At 44.5% G+C, this 9039-nt stretch overlaps 1 protein-coding gene across 1 annotated transcript; it reads right to left on the reverse strand.

Moving 5' to 3' along the window:
* Positions 1-144: 144 nt before the first annotated feature.
* On the reverse strand, positions 145-8120 carry RASL11B (RAS like family 11 member B; the record flags this gene model as incomplete). Its single annotated transcript, XM_081332686.1, has 4 exons — positions 145-4017; positions 4974-5050; positions 6999-7055; positions 7982-8120. The coding sequence occupies 4 exons, from the start codon at positions 8118-8120 to the stop codon at positions 3550-3552; spliced, it is 741 nt and encodes a 246-aa protein (XP_081188812.1). The 3' UTR covers positions 145-3549.
* Between the last annotated feature and the right edge of the window lie 919 nt (positions 8121-9039).

Consider the following 9039-nt stretch of genomic DNA (forward strand, 5'->3'; position numbering starts at 1 on the left):
ATGCCAAGATTGGCCAAGATCCAGCAGTTACCCAAGAGGGTGGGTTAAAAATGAGCAAAATGGCGGTTGTGAAATTGCAACCCAAGCATCACAAATCTGAAAGGGTTGGAGTTTCAGTTGTGTTGCTCTTACTGCCATCTTGCCTTTTTCTTTTTCTTTTTTTTTCTTTTTTTTCTTTTTTGGAATTCCCTTCATGTCACCGCTATCTAGATTACGTTTTAGTAGCCAAGTTACAAGGCAGTAGATGCCTCTGTGGGAAGAGCTGAGAGGCTGGAATTTGAAGCTAATTGGTTTTCCTCAAGAGCTCCAGTTTCCATTCTCCTGAGGTAAAGCCTTTCCCTCTTTAAGCAGAAAGATGTAGCTCGGTGCTACTATTGGATTCCTGCTTCCATCAGCCTCTGTCACCAAAGAACATTCCACGTTTATCTGAAGCACTACAGATTCCCTTGTTTAGAACGTGGCACTTCCAAAAAAAAAAAAAAGCAAACCCAGACTCTTCAATGGGTAACTGATGCGTTCATGCAATCCAAAATTATTATCCCTGGCCAGAATGTCAAAAGATGTGTGAAGTTGCTTCAGAAATAATCTAAAGAGAACGTCTCGTTTTCATGTAAGCCCAGGATGCTAACTTTCCAGGAAGGAGGAATATCCTTAATAGTGCATCTCCTAGCTCAGGGGTAGGCAACCTTGGGTCTTTTATGACTCGTGGACTTCAACTCCCAGAATTCCTGAGCCAGCATGGCTCAGCTTGGAAATCTCCCTCTTTTCCCTCAGTGTGGTTGGCTCAGGAATTCTGGGAGTTGAAGTCCACAAGTCATAAAAGAGCCAAGGTTGCCTACCCCCTGTCCTAGCTCTTCCATCTTCAGCTGCAACGTTTCACTTAAACCTCTGGGTGTCTGGGGCAAAATGTTTGCCTGATGTTCCTCACACGCTTGTTTTCACTTATGAAGAGAGTCTGAGGGTATTTATTGGATGGAGCCTGTCCCATGAGGGATGTTCAAAGAAATATGCCTGGGGGAAAAATTGCTGTCCATTTCTTTAAATGTCACCCACACAGAACACCCAGCGAGTGAGAAGTGTATAGAGAGTATGTGTGTTTGCATGCTCAAACCAAAGAGCATGGCTAATGTTTTTCTTGCCGTTTTATCTTCTGAATAATAAAGGTGGTATGATTTAAGATTAGGGAGCAGTGCTGAATACGCCAAGCCAATTTGTGACAGGGTTTTCTTTTCATATTGTTTTTGCATAGTTGACTTTGCTTCAGCAGCTTTTGATTCTTTGTTCTATAGTAGTAGTAGTAGTAGTAGTAGAGTAATAGTAGTATGTAGCTACTTCAATGTAACCAAATCCAGCAGTTTTGTCCAATCACGTTTCAAGGAGACCGATCGATGCTCCAATCTGGCAGATGCAAAAACAGCCCTTTTTAAAAGAATTTTCACGGCCCCCTATTGAAGACCATTTTAATTGGGCTGCAGCCTGAGATTTCAGCAAACAGGAGATGGCCACTTTGTGAAACATGCCTTGCAGGAAAAGGGCAAACCTCTGAGCATTTACTTACGATCATAATCAGTGGATGAGCTGGCAAGCCAGAGTCAGCTATAAAACTACTTAATTGAAACACTTAGAGAAAAGGTAAACACAGTCCCCATGGTTACCAGGCCAGATCCGTCATATTGAACTAATAAGACTAAATTCTGTATTAAACTGAAGGATTCCGGTATGGGCTGACTCTGTCATGTGCACAACTTAATTGGAGCACGAGCTGAATTAGGTGGGACTTTTGTGTAAGGTTACATTGCACATGGTTCGTGCAAAATTCCAGAGGTGGCTTCTTACAATCTTTTGTTGCCTTTATCGGTAGAGAACAGATTTAGCCTCTAGTTCAGAATGGTCCATAGTGGGGGAAGGTGCCAGAAAAGCCAAAATGGAGGCCTTTTTTTCATTACATATGCAATGCATGCTTAAAAATGAGAGACTTTTTGCCCAGGTAACCATACCCGCTAATCTTGCCTTGTTTGACACACAAACGTGGATGCTTTAGTTGTAGCTCTTGCGGCACAATGAAAGCAAAAGGGAAGGCCTCCCTTTTTCTTGGTACCACAGCTGCTGAGGATGCTGAGGTGTTTTTGATATGTTGGTGCTAAGTAGACTTTTTGAGGAGTTGTGGCAAAGTGGTAATGCCCGTGGGGTTTATTAGCAGAAGCTCTTGAATAAGGGGACTGGCCACCGTGTAGTTAGAAGCCAGTAGCGCTGTATAGCAGCTGCACAATTGTCGTCGTACAGAAATCTATACTTGCAAGAGTCGATGGGTGTGTAGCATTCACAAAGTCAATGGACCTGTGTTCCTGTATGATTTGTTTCACGCCTCCAGGAATACATTCCCCCCCCCCACCTTGCTTCACAGGCAATAGAAATCTTACTAACAGAACCTTGTTTGGGTTTTTTTTCTGTGTGCATTGTCCAGCAACTGGTTATAAAAAAATACAACGAATTCTTGAGAAAACATTGTTTAATTTAATGATGGCACAAAATAAAGAAGTTGTATCCTGGTAATGTTTCAGAAACATAAAATAAATAAGTTACCGCTTAATGGGAAAGCACAGTGTTGCTTTTTGTGAAGCTGCATCAGTGTCATGTTTGCATATCTTATTTTTAAACGTGTTCTGCTTTACGGGGCAAGCCTCATGGTCCAGCATTTGGCTAGATAATCACAAGAGGCAGATGGATATAACCATGGAATGTCCTTTCTGCCTCAACTAGCGATATGGGTCAGCTGTGAAAAACATCTGCTGCACACCTAGCAGAGAAAAGGGAAGTAGCATGGACTGAAACAGTGTGAATTTCAACCCATATTTAGATCAGTTAATTTGGGTTTATCTGAAAGTAAATTCAACACTGCATCAGGTGACCGACAATCTTCAGAATATCTTAAAACATTGAGAATATAACAAGAGTTGTAAAAATTACACTTAAGCGTTCATAGCATGGTATGTCTCATCACAATCAAATATAATCCCTTAGTAATGCCCAGAGGTTTTACACCAAAGACTGTTTTGTTACTGCTCTGTTGGAACAGAGATACTTGTGCCTGGAGTAAAAAAATAAAAATCAGAATCTCTAGTGAGGTTTATAACAGAAACCAGCCTTAATTCAATAGCACGAGGATCTCTGTTTCCAATTAAAGAAGATGGCAGTCTTGAGTATTTCCCTCCATCTTCCTCTACAATTAAAGTAAGAGGATAGCAAATGCTAAGCTATCCTAAGTCCATCACAGAAGAGGCAATGTTCTGAATCCATTCAAATATCCTGCTTTTGGCATAGAAGTATGCAGTGCATCCCTTCCTTAGGAACTTATTCAAGTTTTGGTGAAGTTTCTCCTTTACACAATGCTCTACACACCCTTGTCCAATAATCGCCTGCCCACATACACTTTCCCTCTCTTTGATCTTGCTGGGTTGCCCTGCTGCCAGCAAAATGTACCAGAATTGGACCTAATGGGAGTCTTCGCTGAGGAGGCACGAAGATCCTTCATCCACCCAGTTCAACCTTTCAGACGGAAGTAACGGTCCTCACTTTGGCCGACAGAGCTTGCTTAAACCTTCTCTTCAGGTCTTGCATGTTGGGTGACTTGGGCCTGGGGATGAGAGAACTTCTCCGCTTCTCTGGGGTGCCGGAAGCTTGCCGCTTGCTGACTTCTTTGCACAAGCTGTGGAAGGCACAGAACACCTCCTTGTAGTTCTCACTGACCGACACTTCGTAGAAACTACAGCCCAGCAGGCCGGCCAGTTGGAGTCCGTGCTGAGGTTCTACTTCCTTAACGTGGAGCAGATCTGCTTTGTTCGCTACAATAATTACGGGCACGCGATTTCCAGGATGCACCTGCCGTATATGCTGGTGGACCTGGCCAAGGAGTTCATAGCTTTTATGATCTGTAATCGAAAAGACAATTACAACTGCGTCCGCCCAGCGAAGGCACTTGTTCAGCTGTTCGTTACAATCCAGGCTGTGTCTGTGCATCTGTTTTTTTAAAAAACAAAACAAAACGGGGTGGGGTGGGGTGGGGTGGGGTGGGGGATATAAGAAATTATTCAGCTGCAAAGGTCAAAATGAAAGCTACAGATCTTTCAGATACCATCTCTCTTCCATTTTACATATATGAGTTAACACTGTCCAGGTTCATTATTCTCCCCTCCCCAAAGTTTAAATCTCCTCTCTCCTTCCTGTTGCTTAAACAAACAAAAACCCGGGCTAAGCTGGGTTATTCTGAAGTTTGCTGTATTCAAGTAGAAAACTGACCCACGTCACTCTCTGTAAAGTAAAATAATTTGTGGTGCCAAAGAATGGGAAATTAACTGGCTAGACAGCCAGTGGGGAATGGAGGGTGGGGGGGAGGAGAAGAAAAGGTATGAGCTGCAAACATTTAGAGTTGGAGGCTTGCCCAGTTCAAAAAGGCAAATTTTGACCTTGCACATGTCTATCCATTTAAACTTTCCACAATACAAAATCCACTCCAAAGGTAATTTTAATGAGTACAGCTGCTGGTACGGTGAGTTGTTTAAATTATGTGTTTATTAAACGGCACTTGATTGGGCTGCAGCAGTAAAATATGAAAATATTGCTAGGGAAACAGAAAGAAAAATGTTCCTTACGTTTTCCAAGAAACAGCTCTTTACCCATTAGCAGCATTTCTGGTTTTATTTAGAAAGATTGCCTCCTTAAATGAGTGCTGTGTTTTCAAGTGGGCGAAAGTTGAATTGACACGAGTTGTTTTCTTTTACTGTCAGGAGACTGTATACACTCCATTTATCAAGCCTTCACTGTTTACAATCTTTCTTAGCAACAAAAGGAATTTTCACTGACTCCACTGCCTAAAGTTGGCCTGCTCCTCAGCAAACATCTTCAACCCTATTCTTGAAGCTGAGCAACCATGAGGCTTCCTTTTAAATTATGGGATGCAAAGGAAAACCACTCACCTGTACTCCAGGTGTATCTTGTACTTGAATTGCAAACAGCTCTCCATCAATTTCAATCTGTCTGCTGTACAGATTACCTGGCAATAGAAATAAAGATGGAATTTTAAGAAGGGATTTACAAAATAAAAAAAAAAACGCTTCTTAAAAATGTTTCTTGACCCTGAATAGAATTGACACGTCATACTTTGAAATTGGGATGGGAAAACCATTCTAACTTTATTAGGCATATTGCTTCCATCACAGAAAATAATTAGCATAATTCTAGGCATCCTATTTAGCCATTCAGTGGGACTAAATTGCAGGTCAGTATGTATAGGATTGCAGCCTAAATGAATAGCTATAGAGGTAAACAAATAATAGAAGCACTCATAAAATTAGCTGATGTCAGATGGCTTACACATGCTTGCTTATAAAACTAACTTTATGTATAAAGTTACTACTAAAGCCAGGTGCAAAAGAATTTATTAGCTGTCTGGCCCTTTTGTACAGGGCAGTGTTTTTCAATCTTGACAACTTTTAAAACATGTAGACTTCAAACTCCCAGAAATCCCCAACTTCTGGGTTGCCAAGGTTGAAAAACACTGGTATAGGATAACAGCACACTTTGTAGTTAACAGGAAATTTACAGAACAATTACACTGTGCCAGGAAAATTAAATGTGTTTATATTTTCTTCCACAAGAATAAATAATTGCTGCACTTTGGCTGCCATGTTCTACTTTGATGATGAAGGTGTCTACCTGCCAGGGGAAAAAAAAATCTTTTTCATCCCATCAGTCTTCAATCAGAAAACCTTTAGTTTCATTAATTTCTCAACTATATCATGCTTTATTCTTCTTTTGCCTTGGCAGCCAGGAACTTTAGTTATGCTCAAGACAAGGTTGCCGTGCACCCTACAGGTGGACACATCTCAGGTTTTTGCAGCATTTTGGCAAAACTTTGGACTGGATCAGATTTTTAGATGTTTCAATTAACGTCGTCGTGTTATTTGCCAGAAAGTATGGAAAAATCACATCTCTGCTTTTTTAGCACTCTGCAGTAGAAAGCCAGTGATGAGATCTGCTCTAACAAGCACCCTCATTTTGCTGCAAATTGATCCGTTTCTCTGGTTTTTAGTATTTTTAGCTTGCCGGCACTACTGGATCTAATATTTATGGGATAAATCAGCGTGCATCAGCGAATGTAGGCTACCAGCGGCATCCACAGGGCGTGGATCAAAAGTCAAGGTGGAGGCCACAGGAGTATAAGTGAAGCTCCACCTGTTTTGCCGGCAGAGTTTCAATCATCCAGTCGAGGCCGATACCTTGATATCCCTGACCATATCTTCTGGATACCCAGGTGTGCTAATTAAATCTGCATTTCCAGGGGATGAAGTTAGCTATGCATTAATGGTAGCTGAAGCTGAATTTGAGATTGCATCAGAAATATTGCTCCCGCCTCTGCCATCTACTGAAAAAGCTGCTTCCCCCCCAACCCCCAATTCATTTTAATCTGCCTTAGAGAGGCTTCTTCTCCCCCCCTCCACACACACACACACACCTGCCCTCATTTACTTCGCTGCAATTCCTCTGAAGGGCTGCCTTTACTTATCTGCTGTTCCAGGAGAATAACAAAAGCACTTTAAAGTTCAGTCCAAAGCCTATTTGCATAAATACCTTGATTACACATAAAGATAGGAGCGGAACTAACTGATGGCGCTTAAAGCCACATCTTTTAACTTGGAATGCATTTCATTAGGCTGATGTAAGTGGGTGGCAGAAGCCAAGAAAAAGATGTCAGAAGTCAAAAGAGTGAGCGGGGATCTGGCATCCCGGCTCCAAGGAAGCAAGCCCCAGAATGCTTTCCCGCCCCCCCACCCCCAAAAGCAGATGATCAATGACTAGTGCGAAGTAAGGACAAAAATCTTTGTCCTCTTGCTATAATGATGAATGCCCCCACCTCACCCCATTTCTTTCCAAGGATGAAAATCCTTGGTTTGACAAGACTGTTGGGGGGGGGGAAGCTAGTATTTCAGACCCTCCCTTACCTGCATTACGTTCATAGTCTCCAATGAATCTCTTTGTCAGGAACCTCACTACCAGGGCTGTAATTAACCAAAAAAAGATGTCATTTATCAAGAGAGAAAAAGTCATCACTATTTTAAGGCTTATTAAAACCACTAGTCTGGTGCCCCCCTGCCCATACACACAGAGAGAGAGAGAGAGAGAGAGCAGATCAGCAGTGGATAGAGCAATCCAAAGGAATTTAGTCCAAGGAAAAACTCCGGGCAACCAGGGCAACTGGCTGTAGGATAATTTGAGAGGTGTGAAAGTTCAGGTAAATCTAAATTCCTAGTTTGTTTTTATTTTCTAGCTTTCTGTCTCCTTAAACCTTCAGCCTTAGATGAGTGGGATGCCTACTCTTAAAAATCCAGTGGGAATCAGCCTAATTCATGACAACTCTCAACAGATACGACCTTAGCATCCTTTTGCTCTCTCTCTCTCTCATATATATACATATACATATACATATACATATACATATACATATACATATACATATACATATACATATATATATATATATATATATATATATATATATATATATATATATATATATATATATATATATATATATATATATATATATATATATATATATATATATTCCATCCCAAATCCGCCCGCGTGCGGGAACGCAGGTAAGGACGCCAGAGCTCTTCCCTCTTCAGTTTAATATTAATTCGAATTACTACATTCCGCCGCTCCCCGTTTGTTTTTTTTTTTTGGGGGGGGGGTGTTGGAATCAAATACAAAGCGGCAGCGTCGGTTTGTTCCCTTTGAACTTTGAAAGGCGTTTTCTGCACCAGGAGAGGCATCCCCCCCCCTTGGGGTGCAACCGGCACCCGCAAAATAAAATAATTTTTTTAAAAAAATGGGAGTAGTGGGGGGGGCCTCCTCCAGCCAGCGCCCCTTCCTCTTTTCCCGCCCCCCCACCGCCCCCCCCAGCCGCCCCCACAATACTCACCGGTCTTGCCCACCCCGCTGGCGCCCACCACCGCGATCTTGATGAGCCGAGGGCGCCCGGAGGCGCAGCTCTCTCCGCTGGGGGCGTTCTCCGCCTGGGGGTACTCGGCGATCGTCCCCATGTTCTGGATCAGGCGCATCGCAGCCGCGGCGGCGGCGGGAAAAGCGAGCCAGAAACCCAGCGAACGGAAGGATGGGGAACGGGGATGGAGCTGGGAAAGAGGGATCTTCAGAGGTCGTCTAGTCCAGCCCCGCCGCCGCCGCTGCCGCTGCTGCTCGAGCAGGAGAAGCCCAGAAGCCCAGGCAACGGAAGGATGGGAACGGGGATCGAGCTGGGAAAGAGGGACCTTCAGAGGTCGTCTAGTCCAGCCCCGCCGCCGCTGCTGCTGCTGCTGCTGCTGCTGGAGCAGGAGAAGCCCGAGTTGCCGACTAAGGCCAGCAGCAAAGATGCGCGCAGCCTCTCCCAAAACCTTTTTCTCCTCTTTCCCTTGGCTCCTCCTCCTCCTCCTCCTCTTCCCCCCCCCCGCACCGGTTTCCCCGGGAAAAGTTGCCGCCCCGCCTCTTTCCTGCTCCGGGCAACCAATAGACTGGAAGAAGCTAAGCCCGCAGCCCCGCCCCGTTCCTGGCCACGCCTCTCCCCGCCTTCACGTTCCCGGGCAGGTTTTGCTGCAAGCGAGGCGGGGGGAGGGAAGGGGGGGCGCGCCTCCGTTCAACGGAGGGGGGGGTCCGATGCGCGGCTCTTCCCCCCGTTTCCCCCCTCCCTCTTTTTTTAAAAAAAAAAACTCTTCCCGCTTGCAACTCTTGAGCCGCCCCCGGATCTCCGCCCGCGGGACTGGGACTTCGCCCCCGAGATTGCACCTGATGACGGGCAGGTCGTCGGGACGGACAGGTGTCCCTGAGCGCGCGGGCTGAAGTCGAAGGCAGGACGGGGCGACCTGTTTCCGCCCTGGGCGGCGTGAATCACGGTTCCTAGGGTGGGCAGGAAAGGTGGTGGTGGGGGGTTTGGTGTTTTTTTTTTTGTTTTTTTTTAACCCGGGCTCGGCTGACGTTTTAATCCGA

The sequence above is a fragment of the Vipera berus genome (genome assembly GCF_964194415.1).
Source record: "Vipera berus genome assembly, chromosome: 7".
NCBI lineage: Eukaryota > Metazoa > Chordata > Lepidosauria > Squamata > Viperidae > Vipera > Vipera berus.